Source organism: Aythya fuligula, chromosome 5 (genome assembly GCF_009819795.1).
Source record: "Aythya fuligula isolate bAytFul2 chromosome 5, bAytFul2.pri, whole genome shotgun sequence".
NCBI lineage: Eukaryota > Metazoa > Chordata > Aves > Anseriformes > Anatidae > Aythya > Aythya fuligula.
Window position 1 is genome coordinate 34,497,243 of NC_045563.1, and position 25,005 is coordinate 34,522,247.

The 25,005-nt window shown below is 42.9% G+C and overlaps 1 protein-coding gene across 1 annotated transcript; it reads right to left on the reverse strand.

Moving 5' to 3' along the window:
* Window positions 1-769: 769 nt before the first annotated feature.
* CDAN1 (codanin 1) lies at window positions 770-25,005 on the reverse strand. Its single transcript, XM_032189262.1, has 28 exons — window positions 24,895-25,005; window positions 22,301-23,001; window positions 21,447-21,671; window positions 20,106-20,299; window positions 19,539-19,661; window positions 18,881-18,959; window positions 18,366-18,486; window positions 17,853-17,962; window positions 17,071-17,160; window positions 15,910-15,985; window positions 14,668-14,876; window positions 13,808-13,922; window positions 12,843-12,986; window positions 12,019-12,185; window positions 11,334-11,415; window positions 10,581-10,670; window positions 9,623-9,677; window positions 8,609-8,742; window positions 7,904-8,007; window positions 6,890-7,039; window positions 6,370-6,433; window positions 5,795-5,873; window positions 4,647-4,804; window positions 4,404-4,511; window positions 3,986-4,049; window positions 2,645-2,847; window positions 1,854-1,961; window positions 770-1,297 (listed from the first exon to the last, which is right to left on the reverse strand). The coding sequence occupies exons 1-28, from the start codon at window positions 24,988-24,990 to the stop codon at window positions 1,172-1,174; spliced, it is 3,975 nt and encodes a 1,324-aa protein (XP_032045153.1). The 5' UTR covers window positions 24,991-25,005; the 3' UTR covers window positions 770-1,171.

A 25,005-nucleotide genomic window follows, 5' to 3' on the forward strand; every position in this document is an offset into this window, starting at 1 on the left:
AGCAAGAGAAAGAGCACTGGGCTTCACTTAGTCCAAAACACAGTATTTCTTTCTGAAAAAAACAGCGTAACATCACACACCTAGACGTGCTAGAGGAAAAAGCATCCTGTTGCAGGAAAAAAATAAACTCCTTAAGAGATATCTACTGAGTAACTAATATTCTGCTAACTACCAGCAGTCCCTACCCCAAACTCCAGTTTAGAGATACTTGGAGGGTGCATGGAAGTCACACCCTTGGCGAAGATCTATCCACAAGGGCAGGAAGTGCCCTCTGGCCTCCACAGAAAGGATTCCTCTCAAACCAGCTCTCCAGAGGATGTCACACTGCTTTTTCACTACATTTTTTGTCTGGTCTTCCAGGCTGTAGTTTTCTTGCTGGAGCATTTCCTGTCTGATAAAACTCAAACTCAAGGCAAGGATTATAAACAACAGCGAATAGCAGCTACACGCCATTTATATTCACATACTTTAAAAAAGTCTTAAAAATACTGCCATCTGCCTTCAGTAAAAAATATAATCAGATATCTTCTCCCTTATTTCTATTAAAAACCCAGGGAATTACAAGTTCCATTTCCATCAAGAGATGGAAAAAAACTTAAGCATCTACATCCTTTAAGAATAATGTCATCAATGTTCTGGTGTATATATTTAATATGGTTTTACTTTTAAAATGAGACTTAAAAAAATTAAAATCAATCCTCTGAAATTGAGCTTACAGTGAAAAATAAATATAGGCTCATCTCCATGTCATATGTTTTTTTTTTTTTTCCCTCCCCTGACCGTACAGTCTGTTAAAAGACAGAAAGAGAAGAGCCAGCCACCAGGCAAGCTCTGGTCACAGAGTAACTTCTCCACTTGAACTGAGCCCTGGGTTTGGCCACAGTACAAATACAAAAGTGTTGGTGAGTCTAAAAAATGGCTGCTCTGAGCCATGATCAAGGTGCTTAAGGGATTTCTGACTTGGCGATCCACTTGCTGATGCGAATCCTTCAGCATAGTCACCATTGCAAAGTGTCTGTGAGCAGAAAGACCGGTGCAGTTTTTGCACAGACCTCTCATACACAGTATTCTCCCAGCAAGGGCCTCACAATGCAGTCAGAAACTCTAAAAATTCCATTTGCATCTTCGTTAGTACTCTTTTTTTTTTTAATCCTCAAAGAGTCCTTCTCCGCTAACTTTGTGCTGTCACGGTACCTAGCGATTGTCTTGTCAGTTCACGAGGGTTAGTCCTGGGCTCTTCTCTATGATGTTCTGAGGTAAATACTCGGGACAGCATTTCCAGTTCTTTTAGGAAATCCTGCAACAAACGGATACAAACCAGAGAACCTTTATTGGCAAGTGTCAAAGAGGCTTCTTATTTTTAGTTGAAAAGGTTACAAAGTTAAACATGTTGATGGTTGTCCAGAGCAAAATCTGACGCTACAACGACGACTGAAAGATGAACGCCTGCAGGCCAGCGAGTTCAGTTCTTCCCCCAGACCCTCACCCTTCTCAGAAAAAGACCACATCACACAAGTTGTTTTACAATTCTCTTGGAAGTGTTTCCACTGCACTGGACATTCTGACATTCACACCAGGACAGATTTCAACCAAGGCAGCAGTACCAGTAACAAGGTTGTTGACAGGCAGCCCCTGTTGCTGCATTAAGCAGGATTATGGGATTAAGCAGGTTATGGGCCTCATCTACATGAAAGAGATTTACTGTTCTGTAGCTTTACTTTTTATTTCTTATTTTACTTATTTTGCATCCCCGCCCATGGCAGGGGGGTTGGATCTAGATGATCTTTGAGGTCCCTTACAACCCAGGCCATTCTGTGATTTCACTTGGTATTCACACGCATCTAGTTACTTACTGAGGGCCAAGGGAGCTCTCCGAGGCTGCGCAAACAACTCTCTATTTCACTGGTTCTCATAAGATCATGTTCTACAAGACCATGAAGCATGAAAAGAAACAAGTCCCACTGCAGAAAAGAAAAAAAAAATCAACATCTCAAAAAGAAACGGATTTTGCATTTGCTTCCCTATCCCTACACAGTTCATGTCCTGCCTTCCTGGATCAAGACACAGAGGAAAGGAGCGGGAGGAGAAAGCAGTGAGCGACATACGAGATGAGCAAACAGAATTACTCGAGTTCATACACTGTATTCCACCATAAAAATCTCAAAATTTCTAGTCCTCAGTTCCAAAACACACCAAGTATTTCATTCATGCGTGTTCAGGAACAGCTTGAAGAACTCTTATTTATGGGTTTAGCCTGCAACTAAATAGGGCAATTTTCAGCTTGGTAGTTGGGGATCTTCTAAGTAACACCCACGTGTGTGCAAAAACAAAAGCTGAAAATACAAAGGCAACCGACTACAAAATCGTGTGTTTAGTCCTATGATCTCCCAGGCCCCGCTGGCCATTTTGCCAGTTGTTCCTTAAGTAATCTGTGCCTCCCTAACAGCCCCAAGGCAAACACAGAACGCCGACAAGTGTGCATCCCTCTACCCACACTCAAACAATGCCACCCAGACAGCAGACCCAATGCTGCAGGCCTCACTCGCACAAGCCATCAGTTAACGTGGCAGGTGAGGGAACTCTTAACATGAATGTATGGGACTGGAGCAGGTAACTGGCAGCCCCTCAGCTGAACAAGCCTTACCTCCCGCTGCTTGACTTCCGAAAGATAACCGATGTTCTTCCTGCTGAACATCAGCTGCACGGGAACAGGCATCCCGAAGTCCTCCTTCCAGACAGAAAGCAGCAGTTTCAGAAGGCCGTATGTGGGATTGTTCTTTACTCGCAGCCTCTCAGAGCTCTTCTCTGGGGGCTTGATCCCAGCACTTAGAGGAACACGATCTGAAACTAAGAAAAGCAAGAAAGGTGAACTTCCATACTGCAAATTAGTCTTTTTACTTTTATCTGCCTGGTCCAATAGCACATTTTGTATAGCTCATAACTAAATCACTGAAGTAAAAACACTTGTTAAGTGTAAACCACTGAACTTAAGGGGACTACAGTTTAGCAACAGGCAAAAACATGAGTTCTAAAACTATAGTAGTATTATACAGGAATATATTTATACTGCTCTGAGATAAAGAATGCCACTTGGTTGGCATGCAGCCTGAAGTCCTAACAGAAGACTGAATAGAAATTGAAATAATGACTGACATTTAATAAAAGAAGACGTAGGTGTTACTCCAAAGAAAGAAGAGTAACACAGTAAAACACCATCTGAATCTACAAATAGATAGAACAGTTGTTCATAGCTTTGAGCTGCATATCTTTATACAAGTGAAAGTGAAGTTGTACAGTGCTTAACTGCAGCTAAACACACAGAGAGGAAAGATACTAGGTCTTCCTTGGTACAATTTAACGAAAATGGGCAGATTTACACTGCTGTTCCCCATTTCACATATTTAGGCACGGACTGCAGCCTGAACCACATAAAATCTCCTTAAGAAACTTCTAAAAAAAAAAAAAATTGGAAGAGTGCTCATGGAGAAAGCATCTGCATGCAGAACACTAGCTCACGCTGAGAAAAGCTTTGTATTTAACACATTAGACCAAGAGAAGCAAAAATGAAAGCGCTCACAGAAGTCACAATACACAGAATACAAGTTACTCCCATTCTTTAAAAAGAGACCAAGAAACATAATTGCATAATTTATATTCAGGGGAAAAAGTCTGCTGCAACTTTTCAGAGGCAGCGATACAGAGAAACGTATGACATTTAAATGAAGGTATCAATAAAGGAAACTACAAAGACTACAAAAACTACAAGAACACCAAGTATGATAGACAGTTAGTAACTGTCACAGAATAAGAGTGACCATTCAAGTTTGATAGAAAAAAAAGCTTTTAAGAGGGAAAAATTAGACTTCAAGGCACAAAGAGAACTAAACATCCACAAGCTCTAAATAGTGAAATAACTGATCCCAAGGATTTAAGAGAACTTTCATACCCCTTTTTAGTCTTAAACAGCTTATCATGACTGACTCACCCAGCAAAGAAGCCAACTCAACTGTACACTTTGCCAGCTGCTGTTCTGATGTCGGACACATGAACTAGAAAACACAGAAAAGGTTTTATCTTTGTCCCATCCTGCAAACTGGACAAAACACGGCTTCACAAAGGATAAAAGAGTAGACAATTTACAGCAAGAAGCACAGAGGTATAATCAGGAGAAAGTCTGAAAGACAAGAAGAGATCCTGCATGACAAAGGGCTCCACAAAGGCTAGATGCAAGTGCCAAGTGTATCTAGAGTGTAAAAAATGCAATGCAACTTGGTCACATTTGAGCTCAGAAAAAAAAAAACATTCAACTGAACTCAACTGTGAGACAAAACAAACTACAGAGTTTACAAGTATGAAGATGGCTCGAAGCGGTCCAACTTTGTTGTTGCTTTTTTTACTTCTACCTTTCTGCACCGAAGCGTCTGACTCAGTCTTCCCAGAAGGGACTCCAGCCAGTCATGGTCAATCACTTCATCTTCATCCCGTGGGCCCACAGCAACGCAGAGCACATCCTTGATGAAAGAGACAACAGGGATTCACCTACCAAGTCTGCATTTCCATGAACAGATCTTTGGACCTATGACAGAGGTGAAAAATTAAAAGGGAGCTAGGGAAAGACAGCAAGCCAGGAAGTGAACATTATGTACCTTAATCTCGTTGATGATCTGGGAGGGAAATGGGGCACGGTGCTGACAGCCTGGTGGGCAGTCCCTTCTCAACTCCAGAGCTTCCTCGCTGGGCAAGGGAAGCCCTGGGACTTTCAGCATTCTGTTGAAGGTTGCCTTCACTTCTCTTTTTATTAGTGCTGCAAAGGGAAAAAGGGAACAAATCCTGTCTGCCTCAGTTCTTCTCTCCATGGAGGCAGACAACTGTTTTCAAATGCTACCCTTACTAGCCTCCTTTTCTGAGAGCCCCTGTGAATGAGGAAAGGCCGGTTCATGCTTTCAAACCCTCCTGACTCTGAGCTCCCATCACATTAACGGCCAGAGGCACAGGTGGGGAGCTACCACTACCAGGTACCAGTGGCAACCCATTTCATTTCCCATCAGAAATGTTTCAGTAGCTTTATTGATCAGAATAGCTGAACTAGGAAGCAACGCCAAAGCAGAACACTGAATCAGCATGACCATACCAGCTGAACCACTGTGCCCACAAAAGACACAGGTTTTGTACCAAAATAAATTTTCAGCAGCAGCCAAAACACTGAACTCCTGCTGCTGAAAATGGTGCTGGGTATTCCTTCCAAAATTCTTGGCATCACCTCCTGAAACAATGGGTTTTGAGAAGTTCTGAAGAGTTGCTAGAGCACTACTACAGACTAAAAGGAATAGAGTCACCTGCAGCCTGCTGAAAACATACCCAGTCAGAGAAGTGTTCACTTTGAAGAAGTCTTCAGAAGTTCTCTGTACACGGGGACCATAACATGGCCTGACAGAAGGTGACTGTATCCTATATTTGAAGTGCTATGACAACTTCAGATGGGATATTTTCAGAAGCTTTCCACAGCATTCATTCTCACCATCCTAAACATCTCCATAGCTAAAAATCACAAGGGCCAAGCTTGAAAAAACCCTGAAGAAGGTTCTTGGAGCTAGAAATCACTCTTCTTATTCCTAAACAAGAAGGGACAGAGCAACTGCACACTTCCCACTAAAAGAGAAGTGCCAGTCCTTTTCTCTTTTTTTCCCTCTTTACCCTTGAGTACTTCATAACACTAGAATAAACTTCTAGTCCTTTATCTCAGAAAGAGTACAATATACAGGTTAGAAGCCCAGTTCAAGGTAAGGAAACTCACCTGCAATGTTGGCAGAAAGCCAGCCACAGGCCTTCTCAGTAGCTAGTTCCACTGCAATGTCTTCCGCACTACTTAAAACCTTTGCAGGGAGGATAAGAAGTGATATACTTCCAGTCACAACACTAATAATCAGTGAGGAATCAGAAGTCCAGAGGGAAAGGGCTTAATATGGGCATGCAACATTTAATCAGAGCACCACCATCTCGGTGGGAGCCGCTACTCTAAGCAATAGGACAAACCCATTTTGACTTCCCAAACCCCATCAGCCCCATACAAATACCCTCAACTCTTTGTGAAGTTGATTCTAAACCAAACGCATTATCCTTGCAAGATGAATGCAATTTACCTACCACTCTAGTCTCAAGAGTTAGCTACTGGTTAGAGCACCAATTTAACGAGAACATCCCAGACAGCCTGGCAGAGGCGATTCTCTTTAGCTGTCAGCCTCTACATCAGGGCATCTACAGATTCCATTGTCCTAAGCTATTCAGTGATAAGTGAAGCGGCAACAGAAAAGCAGTAACAATCCAGATGCAAAGTCAAGGTCTTTAGCAAGTTTTAGTGAAAATACATACTGCTGCAGATGTTTCTTCTGGCAACAACACCCTTACCGCCTCAGGACCTTTTTTTTTGCAAAATCTGCAAGAAAAGAGAGAATACGTGCCTCAGTATTAGTTAAAGTTCTTGGACAACAGTCAGAAGCTCATTACTGTAGGAATTTTCACATGCTCTCTTACAGTCAAAACTAGTTGGAAGACTGCAGTGAAGTATGTCAAACCAAAAGAACCAGATAAGGAAAAATCAGTTACAAGCCCCCAGGCTGAAACGTTCTGTTTCCAAAGAAGGGAAATACAATAACTGCAGTTGATGCCCGTTTGGAGTTGGATGCAGAGGGACACAGAGCACCTTTATTCCTTCCTACAAATACGGCATTAACTGGCTGGAGGCACAGCAGACAGTCACCCTAAGAAGAGCAGAGGTCAGGGTTTATAATTACCAGAACCTGAGCAAGACAGGCCAAGCCGAATGAGGCTTATAGATTCCACAATAAGAAGAGAAGGGAAGGCACAAGTTTAAATAACTTTTCCTCCTTACTCTCTGCCTTTGATGAGTGCCTGGGCCCCTTCCTCATACAGATGAGCGCACACCTCTTCAAGCAGCTTGTCATGATTAGCATCCTCCTCCTTCACTTTATCCTGCAACATGACTTCAGCCCTTTGAACCAACTCTGCTACCAGTGTTGCCCTGTAAAAATAAAGATTAAAAAAAAAAAAAAAAAATCAGACACACTGAAATCGATACAAGAAAAAATGCACACTAACTGAAAGCAGCTGTTTGCCCTGTTTCAGGAGGCTGTCTGTCACTCTCAGAGAGAGATGCAAGTAAACCTCTGCTAGAAAATCCTTGCTCTTTTCAACATGAAAAAAAAAAAAAAAAAAGCAGAGATCCCAGAACAGTACTAAGACTCAAGAGTCAAAAGCTTTTAAATATTAATAGAAACATATAGTTACAGGTAACTTTTGTGGCACCAGTACTTTTACACTCAGTGGTTAGTGGTCAGAAATACAAAGCTGTCAACAGCAGCCCACTGCAACCAGTGTTCTTCACAGGCTGATACTATTTAATGTCTTTGACAAGTTGGACATGGGACAGAGCCAATCTGCAGCAAGTTAATGAATGGCATGCTGGAGGCCAGGGCTGCCTTTCTGAAGGACCCTCAGAAGCTGAAGAAATGGGCTGACAACGGTGGTGACTGTACACCTGTAATGGGCATACAGGCTGGGGTCTATTGGCCATGGAGCAGCTCTGCAAAAAAGGATCTGGGTTCCATGCAAACAGGCTGAACAAGTCAGCAGAGTCCGAAGAAGGGCAGCATCGCGCTGGTCTGACATTACCAACAGTGCAGCCTGCAGGTGAAGGGAAGTTACTGCTCCCCTCACCACTGTGAAGCTGCACCAGATATCACTAAGCTGGGTGATGGAACTCACAGCGTACAAGGAGAGACAGGGGCAGACAGTTTCATTTAGCCTATTTAGCCTGGAGAAGAGAAGATGAAGTGAGAACAGAGGGATATGTTCTTCAGTCACAGAACAGATAGCCAGTGCTTACTTGATGTGCTTAACACAGTTGGATCCCACCCTCTCTGCCACAAATTCAACTGTTCTCCGCAGGGAGGGAGGCTGGTTGTGGAAGAAGGCCTGCTCCAACTCCACCTGGTCAAGAGAAAAGTGCCACAACTGATTAGAACGCTCCACTCAGATCCTCCTCCTCTCAAGAGTGGACAGAACTACTGTATGAGCTAAAAGGTGGACAATTTGTCTATACTAGAATATTCTGCTACAGTAACACTCAGCACCTTTATAGAATACATTTTCCCTATTTTTTTTTCTAACCTGAAGCTCATTGCCAGTATTTATGAAACTACAAAAACAAATGACTAGTAAAGAGAAGAATGGGAGAGTTCTGGCAGCTCCTATGCAGTTCTTATCTTCTGTGGAATGCATGGCTAAAATCTAACTAAAAGCAGCCTACAAGAAATGTACTAACATTTTCTGTAAAAAAGAGAGGGAGAGGGTAGTTGTTCTGATCACAAGAATGCTTACTGAATTTCTCTGGATTTCAACGCTCACGTGGTAATACAGCCACACAATTTAGCCAGAACAATGATAAGTAAGAATATTTAACTGTCAAACACAACTTTCCCTGCTGTCCAGGCCCATACTTTTCTTTCCCAAACATAAGGATATCACTGTGTATCCCATGGAGGCAATTCCTCCTGCCCTGGTTCCACTTGTGACTCCCCAATTTCATTACCTGCAGTTTCCGTTGTGTGACAGAAGCCTTGGGTGCCAAAGACTCTGCAGCTGTTGGCGTGATTTTCCTTATAAAGCCACCATTTTTTGCTCCACTACCAGCCACAAAAGAGGCAAGTAGCTTCCGCAGCTCACCTGCATGGATAAACATGCACCATCCCCATAAACAACAGGACAAATCAAAAACTCAGGAAATTCCACAGCTGAAACTTCAGAAGAACAGAGGCATCCCACCCATCTAACTAGCAGGGCAAGGCACCAAAGATAAAACAGGCTTCCAAAAAGCTCCCTGGCATGTTGGGGCTTGTTCAAAAGGATCACGGAGCAGCCATTGCTATGGATCCCTTTTTAACACAGCAAGCAGGAACCATAAAAAAATATACAGGGACAGTAAGACAAGCAGAATCACACAAAATTCTAACAGGATCAGAAGAAAACAACAGGGGAAAAGCCTGAGGATCAGTTCAACCCTTAGAAGCTTTGATACTGGAAGAACAGCTGGGTTAACATACGGTTTTCCTAGCAGTTAAGTCCCAAGAAGCAGAACAGCACCCCACCGTCTGGCACTGTTCTCTACATATAAAGATTTCACGAAAAACAATCAGATCTCATGAAGAAGATTCCTCAGACAACAACCTGACAAAGCATCAGACACAAAAGGATTCTTCCCCTCTGCCTCAGCAGCAGAAATACACTCAAGGATCAAGACATTCCTCACAACTCAGACTACACTATACCTAGGATGAAAAATTTGTACACTTACCCCTTATTGTGTTTCCTTCCAGTTTGTGAAGAATGAGCTCCCCTTTTCCTCTGTATTCAATGTCTGCAGGTGAACTATCCTGTCTGTACAGCCTCCCTCCCCCAACTTTACCAGATAACTATTCTCAGCTGCAGGCTCTTTAATCAAGGCTCGCTTACACACAGCTGAGACCTGAAGCTGTGAGGAGGGCTAAGAAAGACAATCCAAGAAAGTTCTAGAGAATGCTAGGACAAATATAAATAAAATACTCACCAAGGTAGGGACAGCAGGTATAAAGTAACTGCTGATCCACCAAGGGCACAGAGTCCTGGTGAGAAAATGAAGGAAAATCTGAAGCAACGCAGCAGGAAGGAAATCCTATACACATGGTCACGTGCAGGTTTCAGAACAGCCTTTCCATGAAAAGGACAGAAATAACTGGATTCCAAATTCACAGTAAAATTCTACACTTGGCAGCTCAAGTGTTCAGACCAGCCCAGTAATGCACAATCAACTGCTCTACATTCACTTAGTGTAGCTCAATCCTTGCTTCTGAACACTGTCAAAGCCCAACTGAACCATGATGATTAGAGAATATAATCAGGACTGTTGACACTGCTGCTATTTGTAAAGGAGAAACCTACCCACGGAGAAGAATAAGTAAGGAACATCTGCTAAGCATTACAACTCCACAGGTGTCTTCTCTCAGACTTGCTAGAACACCACACTATGGAGTAGTGTTATCCCAGTATTGCACAGTGCAGCCAGAGCCATGGAAGGAGAAACAACTTTGGATCCCATCCATATGGGCAGTATATACTGTGCTCATTCACAAAATGATCAGCTCTGCATCTCATCTCTGCCACTGAAGAGACAATGCTAAACAGAATTTTCTAATGAGAACACTCACCTTGTACTGGCATAATCAATGAGCAGGAAAACAGCATCTGATCCTCCTGCAAAACTTGACAACTACTGTACAAGCTCTTGCTGCAGTTGGCCTTTGCCTGACAAAAGCTACTGAGCTCTTAACACACGTAGTTTATAATCCAGGATGCAATGCAATCTAGCCACTTGGATAAGTTGGAGCATCACATCCATTGGCCTACATATTCGCTGCTCAATGCTGTTGCACTGAAGCTGAGTTCTTGATAGTGTCTTAAACTCCTGAGGCCATCGTAAGCCTGCTCTCATCCACAGATTCAGAGGGCCTGCTGCTGCACTAACTCACCAAAGCCTGAGCAGACGTCACAGTATCCACCATCACTCCCTCCTGCCTGACATCAGTGGCAAAAAACAACTCTTCAGGGACTGATGGAACCTGAAACAGAAACGCCAGTAGGTACAACCCAAACAGCAGTCAATAAGTTGAACAATTTCTGATACAGTAAAACCTTCCACCCACACCCACAAAAAAAAAAAAAAAAAAAAAAAAACACTAAAGATCATAAAGAGATACATAAAGAGATTTCTTCCCCATAAAATTAAAGATTTTGTTTCATCAGCGTTTCATCACCTTCCTTACCCTCCCCATATGGTATCTTTCACTGTTCCAGCAAGTTCCTGCTAACAAATTACCTTACTTCCAATGGACAGAACAAAAGGATTTTAAAAGTTCATTGCACACCATCTCTTTCACAGACAAAATTTCCCCTTTTATTGAAGGATGCCAGCTAACACTCCACCTCTGTGACAAGAGCTTCCAAGTTCTAACAGGAATTTGCTGTCAATTTGCTTACAAGGATGCAGATTTAAGGACAAAATGTGTTTAAGCAGCAATTAGAATTCCTACTGGAAAAAAATGATACTTCACACAATTCGACTACAGGAAAGTAATTCTCCATTAGAACACAGAGGATGGTTTGAACCCCAAACTAGTGTAAAAAAAAAAAAACAAAAAAAAAAACCACAAAGTAGTAATTTCAAGTGTGTTAACTCATTTCAATACTATCTTCTATTGAGTTTTGTACTCTAATTTTTCTACCTGAAAAAGCCATCCCAGAACTGCAAGGATCAGCAGCTTGTTCAGGAAACTCATCTCCTTATCTTCAGAAAGGACCATTAACCTGCCATGCAGAAAACGCAAATAGAGACAGTGTTAGATTTCATTAGCACAAATTTAATTAACAAAAAAAATCCCAAACCACTTAGTATAATACTATTTGTAACCATGTACACATTCCCTACTTGTCTACCAACAGAGTGGAGAGCAAGTTCTACCCTTTTGCATGTACCCATCTGAATAACATGCTGCTTTAATGCTAGAAAAGCCATTGCTAAATAACTCTCTAAAATGTGCTTCAAATTTTCCTCATGTACGTAAGCAAAAATAGTAGATCATTATTTAAGCATGGGACCCCATGGGTCTAAGGTTTAAATTCAATTTTTAAAATTTGCAACTGCAGATGTAGAGTGGGTGAATGGGGATTTGAAGAATATTTACTTGATGAAAAAACACATATTTAAATCAAACATTATTCTTGAAGTTTAGAATGTGCTCCTTTTGCAGCTTCATGTGAGATAAGAAATGCTCATGATTTGCACCAAGAATTTCTTAAGAATCTCAATCTAGGGCCAGCATGCACTCTCAAACACTAGGTACTTCCGAACTAAGCAAGAAAACATTTACACAAGAGGTTTGGAACTGATACACTTTCCCAGGCTCTTACCTGTATACCTGCAGCAAGAGACAAAATACCTTCCTATAGTAATCAAGGAAAGGAGCAATATGATCTGCAAGGGAAAGAAACTCCACAATCCAAGGAACAGTGAGGATAGAACGGTGATCTCGAATAGATCGTCTCAGAAGCTTCAGCACATCCAGTACGGGCAGGGTCTTAATGAACAAGACAAGTTAAAACAGAAGGTTGAAGTTACCTTTTGGTAATTAAAGAAAAATCTTTCTCTATATCATGACTTTTCCTTCTAGGATTTCATCTTCTGTACAAACATGAGCTGACTTTCTGGCTAATGAAAACATTCCTCTACACACCAGCAGAGGTAGAAAATGCACTATGACAGCAACCAGAATCCCTACTAGGGACTTCCAAAGAGAAGGCTGTAAGGCTGTAAGCATGACTATGTGCAAGCGGGGTCAAGGTTTAACCCCTGCCTCCTTGCATTCAGTACATCACACTGGCAGGAAGAGGGCATGAAACTAACAAAAACATTCCTGGTAGCTGGATTTTACACTACAAAGACAAGTCTTAGCTAGGTCAGAGTTTTGCTATAATAGACTAGCAGGAATAACAGAAGACTGAGTACCTCACTATAGGGCATTGCTCCCTCTTTTCTACATCATACATACTCCTCTGTCCTCTGTTCCCAACATCAGAATATCTGATAGGGGCACAGAACAGTGTAACATCTTCCTAGGAATCACTGGCTTGCTCTGAACAGGCATGGCTATTCACAATACACTCCTTGGATGAGGAAACCTGACTGTCAAGCAATAGTCCACATTAGACTTTTTTTTAAATGTTCGGTTTCTTACTTGGTTTCTTAATGCTACTGCAGAGTCTTGCAGGTCTCTAGTTGGCTGTTCCACAGTGCGATATGGCAAGAAAACAAGAAACCCCAGGAACTTGGCGAGGAGTCTCAGGCTTAGTAAGACCACAGTAAAACGCTTCTTTTCATCCTGAAATTAAAAAAGTAAGCTGGGGCAATGTCATCCTGAACTGGCAAAGCCATTACCTACACTAAACTTCCAATCCCTTCATGGAAAAAAGGCAGCCACATAGCTTCATCAGTGCTTTTAATCTAGGTTTCAAAATGCACATTTGTCAGGCATATTTTCAATTGGTTCTGCCTCCACTGCTTCACTTACTGTAAGGAATTAATGCAAGAGCTTTCTAGAACAAGAAGCTGCTCAGTCACATCATCATACTGACAACTTTGGGGACAATGAGAACTGACCTCAGGATGCCTCTTTTATACTATTACTGCTCTGCGAGTTTTCGTGAAGCTTGTGCTACTACTTTGCTAACAGTCTACAAACTATGACACCTGTGATAGGTACAGGTGAGTAAAGGAATATCTGAACAGACATGACTACAAATTACTTCTAACTAAAGTCTTTCTATGTGGAATAGTAGCAAGGATCTATTGCAATTGAATGCAACAATTAAACTCAGTTACTTCATTGGTGAAACAGATCTAGCACGCGTACTAACAACCTAAAATGAGGCTCCCTCACAGGAGATTGCTTTTCAAACTAGGGTGCATTATCTCTTCAGACACAGTTCTGTGAGGCATCCTGAAGCACACAAGTAAACGCAAAGGGGCTCAGACATCCATACTTGTTGCAGAGCCATGATAAAATCAAATGAAGAAGCTCTTGTCCCATAAATACAGTGGGAGAAGCTCCAAACTACTCACAACCAAAACAATTGTTTGGGTACAGTATCAGTTCAGGGAAACTGCCAGACATGTCTGTTAAAAAAAAAAAAAAAAGCTTACCTGTTCATCCATATCTGCTTCCCCATCACTGTGCTCATGTTCTACCAGAGTAAGGCCATCTAGTTCAAGTATCTTCAGGCACAGGCTATCCACCAGGTGCTGATTGAACTGATAACTTCAGCAAAAGATGATGAGTCAGATTGGGCTGAAAACAGCAGTAAAACCTCAACTAACACACCACAAAATTTCAAGCTGGTGTCTTGAGTTAATCAAGCATCAGATGACAACCAGAGTAAACCAGAGTAACTGACTGACAGGCAAGAAAACAATGACAAAACTAGCAGTGGCTGACCGCCTTTTCCACTCATGTTCCTTGGAACAGATGCTATTTATCAAGTCCCAGCAAAACATTAATAATATGAATCTGTCCAGGCAGGAAGCTGTAAAGTAAGTGAACTTAGATTCAAACCTCCCCTCTATCACAACGCATCCATGCTGTGGACTGTGGAAAAACTCATTCAAAAAAAAAAAAAAAAAAATGGCTTCATCCTCCAACTCCTTGGCTTCATGCACTACCACACAAGGAATGTTTGCACAGTCCAGTGCCCTTGCTATAAAGCGCTGCCCTCCTTGGCACTAGAAAATGCTGGTGTCCTGTGACAAGATATTGTGCTTTACAGAAGGAAGTTTACCATCTAGCCTGATGTAGCACTCTATGCCCCAGACAGAACCTATTAACACGTTCACTGGCCAAGGACACTAAGTGTGGTATTACGCAGTTTTAAATCATTCCTGATATGCTCTGCCTGGGTAACTGCTATGTCCCAGGCTCTCAACCCCCCGCTACAAGAGCAACGTGCTGGTTTTGTCCCCCACACACCCACACTTTGTCAAGGAAATGGTATCCATGGGCAGCCAACCTTCCTGCGCTGAGGATGAAGTCCCTGAAGAACTGCTGGCACCCTGGGAATGAAGGGGGTGGGCAAGGTCCTCTGATGCTCTGGGGAACGACAAATCTTTCCTGCAACCTCTTCAGACGGCTCAGATTATCAGGACCCAGCATATTAAGGACATCCTGGTCCGGGGTGTCTCCCCAGCTTGCGCCACCACCAACAGGACCTTTACACATCTTCAGGAGACAGAAAGAACAGAAAGGTGAACAATTCGTAATAAAGCTTCATGTCATTTCATTACCCCACACATTCTCCCTTCCACATGAGACTTTGTTTTAGGAGGAATCCAAGCATGGCCTTTTCAGCCAGCCCACATAAAAAAAAGATCTCTTCTCCTCACAACAAAACATGCTACCCACCTTGGCCACAAACAGCCTAAAGATTCTGAGAGATGGATGATATGCAACTAACTCAGGCACATCTAGCAGCCAACATCTGCATGTGTGGAGAGAACACCTATCACTTGTATGGTCTTCATGAACTACAGACACAACACTGATGCAAATTCAGACTGGACACGAGAGGAATTTTCTATATTCCAACAGCTTGCATCTTCCAGAAATGCATGTGGGCTAACATTTAAGGGTATTTTTGGTGTCTATTTTGCTATCCAAAAGGAACCTACCAATATGCCAGCCACTTATAGAGAGAATACAGTGAAAATTTATACTTCAATCAGAAGCATCCTTTCTTTCTTCATTCCTTCAGCTACAGTGAAGTCAGATGATGCTTGAAACTGGTCGGAAAAACTCCTGTAAACTACAACAGCAATACTATATCAAAAAGAGTCTGTTGGGCTGTTACACAGAACAACCTGAGACTCTTTGCAGGTAGTATACTCATGTTGCTAAGGAATGGAACTGGGAACCTCTGCATTTTATACATGTCGAAATATATCATTTACATTTCTAAAAATTAACTGTTCTAAAATTAGGTCAGAGTAAATAACCATGAAAAATGAATTCTTACAGCTCACCATGTGCTCAGTGTGCCTTATATCTAATAGAGATAAGGGGCTTGTCTATAATTTATCACTGATTCATATTTCCAGAAAACAAATGAAATTCTCTTCCTGAAGACTTGGCTCTCCCCCAAAAAAAAGTTTCAATAGGAAAATCTCAAACTTTCAAGACAGTTTGTTTTCTCAGGCTGAGGAAGGATCAAATCACTTTTGATGCATATTCAAGAAAACAAAATCAACTAATTTACCTGGATGAGCTGTTTCTGAAAGAGCCTGGCAAAATGGCTGTGGTTGCAGGTTGCAGACAGGTGAGCCATCATGGCCCTGTGAAGGAAGACATCACAGAATGCTGACTAGATCTCTGAAGTATTAAAAAGTGGTTTAACCTCAAATCACATCAAAAGCACAAAATAACTGCTTTTAAGAAGGCAATCTCCAGAGCTTTTCAAAGGCCATTGCAAAAAGCAACATCTTTATAACCAAGTTTCACAAGCACTGAGCCTCATCTGCTGATCATAGAAACAAAAATTCTCCCTGGATTCTCCCTTAGCACCTGAAGAACACAGCTTTAGAGATAAAAAGACTCTTTTCCTTTCCTGCAATGACACTTATTTAGGAAGGCAATTAACTTATTTATCTCCCATTCTCCACTGTGCAGAGCACTGTGTTGAGAGCCCATGTGGATGTAAGTAAGAAAACAGCAACAGCAGTACTTCTGATGCCCAAACAGGACAAAAAATTCTCAGTTTAAATCTCAGCCTTGTTTTGCTCCAGATGTGAAAAGCCCCCTTCATATGTGTAACTTGAGTAGGCTCACGGTTAAGACTACCACTGAAGCCTACAAGGCAACTGCTTTCAAAAACATACATCTCTTTATATATAATCTATTTTTGATAAAACAATAAGCATAAAAGTTTGCCTTCCATATGAAGAGCCCAACTTGTCTTGTTTTCAGAACCAAAACACCAGAAGCCCCTAAAATAGCTGGAAGAGATAAGAGCTTCTGAACATATAACACATTTCCCTGTGCTTCAAAGGAGTGGGGCATTGGAAACACAAAACACATAGAGAAATGCAGCCAATAACAATGTCCAGATCACAGCACAGGTTGTAAAAATGGCACTTTCTGTGACTGGGAGCAGGGTAAGAGTTAGACCAAGACTAATCAAATTACGCTACTGCCACTTTTGCCTTGTTTCTTTATGATGACAGTTGAAAATGTTAAATATAGAAGTGACTTTACACAGACAGTACCTCCCAAGAAGCACAGGCCCCTACAAGTCAGTGTAGAAGACCATTAGAAAGAACATAAAAATTAGGATGCTGAGTCTGGTATGCTGCACCAGTAATTCAACTATACTAAAGCATCAAAAGTTTCAGTTCTAGCTGGAGTTGCACAAGACTCCTACCTTATCTTGTTGCCCAGAACTCTTTCAAAGTCCCAGCCAGTTTTTTCATGGTTATCCTCCCATTCACGCAGCAGCTCATAAAAGATATCCCTGTGAATCAAGATGTTTAAGGGTATAAATTCCTCTTCGAGTTTGAAGTAAAAACAATTGAATATTCAATTGCTCCTAAGTTTCCCAGTGAAACTCTACCTCAGATTAAGTAACTCAAGCTTCTACACATTCAGATACCTTTCCAAAACTCATTAGTGTTAGCAGTACTTCAGCAAGTTTCCATTTTCCATGTTTTTGACAGCATGTGTTTAAGCTTGTTATGCCCAAGCTCAGATGGAATGACCAAAACACCCATTACCAGACATACTGAAGACTGAGAAGCAGGAAAGAATAAGCCACATGAAATAATACCTATGAGGAGAAAACAAGGACAAAGACAACTTGCCATTCTTCCCTCGCCCTGTTGCTGCAAGCACAGAGGGAGGTGTCAGGAAGAATACGAAGCATACCAGATCTATATGCAGAAGCAATCCAGTAGGGTGACACATTGTACTGGCATTTACCAGAAGCCAATAAATCCTGAAGAATTAGGCTGTTCTTCTCTAAAGACACTAAAAGTTTAGCCCCTGCAGTCAATATGGACAAACACTTTTTTTTTTTCAATTAAGAGTGAAAATCTCAATTTTTTTCTGGACTATATAGCATACACGAGACATTCCTAATATCCCTTTTTTACAATCATAGAAAGAGTATACCCTGAGTGCCATATGGCAACAGCAAAAGAAACTTACCTTTGTTTCTTAAATATGTGAAATGCTCTGTCACTGGGAAAGTTAGAGCGATTGTCTGTTTCTGGCTGGAAAGAAACAGATTGTACAGAGCATGGCAGCAGGAGAGACACCTGTTGAAAACAGAAAAGAATAAGTCTGTAGCTACGAAAAAAATCCACCTCTCCCAAACTACATTCTGATATTGCATCTAGTTGGCCATTGTTCTAGGATCTGTGTTTATTAAATACGAATCTCAAAAGCAAAACCTGACCCTGTCAAAGTCATTGGCTGAGTCAGCACCTGGAGCACAATGTATGGCCAGCCAGCAGCGATTCACAGCTAGCAGTCACTGCAACTTGCAATTCACTCACCCATGGCCAAAAAAAGAAAAAAAAAAAGTACACTTTCAGACACTTCCCAAAGAAGACATGACAAGACAACAGTAGCAGGAATGAGCATAAGCATTAAGGCCAACATAAATAACACTACCACAAAGGTATGAGATAGCATCAGGTGAGGTGTGCCAATACTCACCTTGGCTGTGCTGCTTTCATAAGCCTGCTTGAGCCTCTCATGCAAGGTAGGAGAAAAAGATGCAATCCGTTCATTTTCAGCCAAGAACTTCAGTGTTCCCTTTTCTAAATGGGAAATAATTCTGCCAAGACAACATCCATAAAACCCACAGACATACAGACATAACACCATAAGCATAATCATTTCTTTACATCTAATTAGATTTTATGCAACTACCAAGTAAAGAGTTCTAAGCCCCAGGCACCCAGGATCAAATCCCATTGGCATCTGTAGGGACACTTTTTTATTGCTTTCATCTCATGACTTTCCCATTCTTGCACAATCACGCTGAAGTTCACCAGACAGACCAGCATAAGGGAAATTCAAAGACACATCTAAATTCAGGCTGAGTTGTGTGTTTTGAGGGAAAATTAGTAACTCCATGCCTGGAAGTAGTAAAGCTCTAAAATCCAAGCACACTTGTTTCATCTCACACACATCTGTAGACATGAGCAGAGAAAAAAGCCTCAACTCACTCATATTGATAATCCAAGACTTGAACAGCAAAGTAAACACAATTGTGCACACTTCGGAAATGCTGTCTCCCCGATGCATCTAATGAGAAGAAATAAGTATGAGACAACAGCACCTGTCACCATTTATAAACTAAATGATCAACAAATAGCTCCCAAGGAACACAGGAACTGCCATATCCAAAGAGCTAAACAGTCTTCCAGGCCAGTATAAAGTTTCCAGAAGTTCATATTTCCTGGCACCTCAATAGACAAATCCCTATCCTTCTTATAGTAATGGCAACCAAATTGTTTAATGCTATATGGAAAATAAAAGATTCCTGCTCAGCCTTCTCAGGTCAGCAGCACTTTTGAGTTGCAAGGACCAATGGAAGAGAGACTCTAGCATATCCACCTTTCTCTCTGAAAGTTTGTTTTAGCAAGTAGCTATGGGTATTCACACACAACAGCAGAAAAGTAGATTCAAACATTATCTAGCAACTCTGCTCTATCGTGCTGCAGAAGCACTGCCCATGCATGCATGATTTTTGTCAGCATCTCAGCTGAGTCCCACAGCTTTATTTATGAGATTTACAACTAACTGTCGAAGCTAAGGACAACTTATCTATACCACATTACCATTCCATGAAGGACATTCTTTCCACTCAGTTCTATTGCTTACTTTTACTTCCTTCGTTGACTTCAAGGTCACTCTCCTCTTCTTCTTCTGCAGTAGAAGTGCCTTTAGATGTTAACAGCTGCAGAACAAAAAAAAGCTCCAGAAAAATATTTGGTACCAGGTTTTCTGGAAGAGAAGAAATGAGATAGTAAAGATGAATATGTAGTATTAACCTGTTTTAATAAATAAAGGTAAAAAGATAGAGAACTGTTCTACGGCATAGTCAGTAAATAACTCTCTCCCCACACACAGCCAGAGTGCACATCAACATGGAAATTACAGGAAATATGTGATAGGGAAGGGTCTGGTTGCTCAAATTTACCTCATCAGCTAAGACTATATAGCTTCAGCCTCCTGCAGGTCAGAGTACTGTATCAGGTTCATCTCCTTCCCTAAACTTTTACCTAGAATCCATCTGTTTTAATAACTGTGTCGACTTAGTTTATTTTTCCAGATGTTATTTGTACACTGTAACTATCCCACAACTTTCACTTCTCATCTACCTCTCCCTTACAATGCACATGCAAGTTCAAGTTCACAGAAAGATCAGTCTCACATCTTAGTCCTCACCTGCTATGCACGATGAGTAGAGCTGTGCCAGACACTCCAACTGCTTCTTGCAAGAAATCTTAGCAGGATCTGCACAGGTCACCAGATGGCTTTCAGCAGGAAGGCTTGCACTGCGAGTGTAACTAGGCTTAGTGGGAGTACCAGGATCAAGAGATATCCCTGCAGGAGAAGAAGCCTGGTGCAGCAACTTGCATCTGAAATTCAAGAACAGTAACACCATGTGACTGAAGATGATACACAGCAGCCCTGTGATCAGAAGAGGCCTTTCCCTGGCAGTAGAGCATGAAGGAAATCCTGCAGTAACTGAACTCATCATTTATACTGCCTAAAGCTGCTTGTACCATGACAGTAGTTTAACACATTTTTCTTAATGAGACAGGATCCTGTGGCTAACAATCAAAAGACTCAAAAGAACCACCAATTCCTACTCTGCTGACACACCATGTCACTTTGGCAAAATTATTTAACTAGCCTTTGCTATTGCTTCTTCTCACCTAAACCGGTATTCATTAAGGACATCGAACCTATCCTAAAAAAAGAAATATATTGCATGTATAATTTCTGACAGCTAGACACTGCAAAATCTATGAAAACAGGGTTCACATACATACTTTCAGCTGTATTTACAAGTTAATGATGCTCTGAGAAGGTCTAATACCACTACATAGAAAGGCAATGCAACAACTGATGAAATCCCATATTGACAAGTTAAACAACAGAAGGAACAAACTACTTCAGTTGTAGGATTCTAAATCAGTAACAGTTACTCAGTTAAATATATAGGTATTGTTAAAAAAAAAATGCCTCAGAGGTCATCCAAAATGCAGGAGCAGAGTGGCATATGTAAGATCCATGAGAAGCAGGAAAAAAAAGCCATTAATAGCAATATAAAATGACCGTTAAAGATCCCTATGGAACATCCACGCTGGCAACATCACACGCACTTACACCCAAATTGTCTCAAAAGTAACATCTTTAACAATCACTTTAAAGGCTATCAGGAGGACAGGAACAGGAAATAATGACATCTGCAAACCCATGAAGAGGCAGTCATAAGAAAGCGGTAAAGACTCCCAAAGATAAAATAAGGGTCATTGTTCCAGAGTCAGCACACCTTCAAAACACAGTTAGCACAAGCTAACTGCATTAATGTGTCTAATATGCATAAATATGTCTAATACCTGAGTCACTTGTGTTTAGGCAAAGTATAGTTTGAGGTTACCCATATCTGGTCTAGATATTCTTTGGATATTCTTCATTTCCACTCTCACTTTGGTACCATCTTAAGACAAGAGAATTAAAAATTAATACAAGCCTAACACCTCCATGCTCAGACCGTACCGTTCTTTCTTCAGCATCTCTCTCTCCTCTTGAAGGCTGCTGCTTATCGCAGAAGTTAGGTTTCCTTCCTGGACAGTACTAAAGGCCTCAAGGCTTGACCCAGATGAAAACCGAGCAGTTGGAGACTGGCTGACAGGTGTAGAAGTGAAGCACGTCTTTGGCTTGGAAAGGGGGCGCTCGGCACTTACAGGAGTGGGGTTGATTCTCCTTGACGGCTTACTTTTGCTGAAAAAGTGAGAAGGGATTCTTCTGAAATCACAAAAACAACAGAACAGTTGCCCAAAAGAAAAGGCAAAGTCACCAAGGAGGCCAAGGCTCACTGAAGACCAAAGAGAACACGGGCATTGGCCCACTACTTTGTCCATAACCGCATTACACAAATGAAGCCGCACGTTAACGTTCATTACCAGAATTCACAGAACATCAGCCAAAAAGCTTTTCTCCCTAGCATCAATAAAGCTGAAGAACCTTCCAGGACTGCTCTTCATTACCAATTGCTATTGCATTAAACAAGAAATGTGAAGAGCCAAGATAATGCTGACTTGTTAGAACATGCAAGGACAAAGATGTGCTCAGCCTCTTATCAGCTGGCCTGTGCAATGGCAAGCTGCAGGCACATCGCAAAGCTCAAGAGGCAACCAGGTGAGTTCAGAGCAGAAAGCTGACTACCTGTCAGCTCCCCTACGTGGCAACTTCTACAAGACTCTCCTGGCCAAGGAGAACAAGAAGCCAGCCCCCAGGTACTGTTTATTACAGCATCTTCTGTATTTGCACATGCACAACAGGATGAACTAGTCAAGAACAGTAACCTGCAGCGCAACCCGAACGAGGCAGTGAGGCAGACTTGCTCTTACTTTGTCCAGCCAGAGGCTGCACCCATAGGTGGAAACTCCTCCAGGTTGTTAAGATTTAGCTGGCTGGGTGGGGATCTAGCAGAAACAAGAGGCACTTCACTCCGCTTTCTTCTCCCTCCACTCCACGATGGACTGTCATTCTTTCCATCTTCCTCTTCAGCAAGGGAGCGCCCCATATCCCGAGGCACCTGCCGGCCAGAGGCACTGACTGCGCTGCCACCTTTCCTTCTGCCTCGCCTCACTGGCAGGGCTTCAGGCGTAGCTGTCAGGAAGCTCCCCAGGCTGGCCTTCTGAGATGAGCGCCTCTCGCTGTGGTTAAGCACAGGACTGTACCCAAAGCTCGGGCTGCTACTGGAGGCCATGCTCGGGAAGTCACTGCAAGGGCTTGACAGGTTTGACCCTGAAAAGGAAGAAGAGCCACTGGATGCAGCAGCGGGGGAAAAGCTGGTATCTGTGGTGCAAGAGGTCACCGAAGTCCTTTGGGAAAAGAGCTGCACCCGGCTGCTAGTCGCATGACCTGCTCTCCTTTCTGATCCTGTCCTTTGGCTCCCGTGGGCCTTGGAATTGGGAGTTTTAGCAGGAGTAGAGGGTCCATTAGTCAGGATCTGGCTGGTTTGCTCCCTTAAAAAGTTCAGCAGAAAAGGCACAAAGTCTTTCTGAAGTAAACTGAGAGACACCAGCTTGTCATGGATGTGGTTCTCCTGCAAGGAAAGAGCACAAAGCATTAACATAAAGATGCTACCTGATACCTTCTTTTCACTCATTTAGTAGTTACTGTGGGAATGTGATACACCATAAAAACCAACGTGATTTGTCAAAGCAGGCCACTAAAATTCAAGTGACCGTAGCACCAGTCATAGATCTGAAACCCAGCCTCCACACAAGCTACTTTGGCAGGAGTTTACAGATGGTGTCATTCACTTTGGTCTCCAACTGGGAACCGGCAGAACTGCCTCCCGGAGACACCCGTAATACTGAAGCTACAGCCAGCAAGAACGTGGAGCAACTGGCACCTCTAGGTCCAATGTTTCGAGGTAAAACGGATAATTCTAACATTAAAAAAATCTGCAATTTCTCTGTTACCAACTCATCTACAAATACCTCACGCTCCCACAGAGGGGTGCTGTAATAACAAACATTTAAGCACTTTCAGCACCAAATGCAGGACCAAAACTGCTCTTCTATTTCAATTAAATAATTTATTTGTTTGAGACCCCACAGAGCTCTAATAGAGACCACGCAACCTCAAGGTACATGAAGTTTATACTTAAGAAACCTAAACAAAACAAAACAAAACAAATCACCACAGAATCAACACATGTAAACATCAAAACAGATGGTGATCTTACCAGAGTAAAACTAGTCAAAAAGACTTCATTTGACATGCACAGTTCAAAGCTTTGTATGCTGGGTAATATTTATTTTATTCTTAATACTTTTATGTTTCCTCTCAATGGTATTCAGCAACATTTGCAATAATAGCAGAAGCAGCTCTCAGAGACAGCAACTTACTCCTTACTAATATTAAAGTAATAGCAGGTGCATTCCCACTTCATTTATGTTCACATCTCCACTATACAAAAAGAGAACAAACACTATTTTGGAAGGAACTGCTTCTATGAAAGGAGACAGTGAAAGCAGGGTCGCGATTTGCCTCCTGCCGTGCTTGACAGCAGCAGTGAAATTCTGATCTGAAAGCGTGGAACCTGTGCAGCTTCCTAGAGAAGTACGGGACTGGCACAACCCGGTAACGGGCAGGCAGCCCCAGTCAGCGGAGTTCATGCTTGTGAGAAACGGGTCAGAACACAACAGGTGGTCGAAGACCCAGCTTCTTACCAGCTCCAGAGAGAACCTGCCGCACAAGCTAGGGCAAGACATGTTCTGTCATTCCTTAGGTGCCCACCTGGGCTTAGTGCAGAGGCTGACAGGTAAGATTGTTACAGTCCGTGCACAAGGTCAGGCAGTTTCTCAACCAGTTCTGAGCACAACCCGCCTTCACTCATCTCTCTCTCTGCACGCCAACAGAGGGGCAGATCCTCCACCACACGACAAGAGAAACCTGTCAACGGCTCCAGCCGCAAGCCTGCCGCTTGCTCCCTCACCCCGGGCTGCTCCCAGCCATGACAGGCAGGCAGCAAATCCCCACCAGGGCCAAACTTTCCAGTCAGTCAGCACAGCCCCCACAGCCCTGGGCACCGCTACCCGAGCCACCAGGGCCACTCCTTACAGTCGCCTTTAGGGATCGCGGGACGCCCCACGGAGCTTCTGCCCACAGCAGGTCGGGGGGACAGCGGCGGGGGCTGGTTTTACCTCAGCGCGTTCCGAGGGGCTCTGATCGTTACCTACAGACCCCTTGCCCTACGCTCCCACCGAAGCAGCAGCGCCCAGGGCCGCTCTGTGGGTAGGAACCACGCGAACCCTCCCCACACACACGCCCACGGCACAGCTCGGAGCGGGGCCCAGCAGGAGCCCAGCAGGAGCCCACCCGAGCCCCTCGGCCGGAGCTGCAGGCCCCGGGCCCGGCGGCTCCTAACGGTCCCCTCCGCGGCCAAACTTCCCGCCCCGGCCCCGGCCCCGGCCCCGGCCGCGGTTACCTCAGCGGGGCGGTGCCCGGGCCCCTGGCGGAGCCAGCGCAGCACGGCGCCGACCGCCACCTCCTCGCGCAGCAGCAGCTCCAAAACCGCCGCCATTCCCGGCCGCTGCCG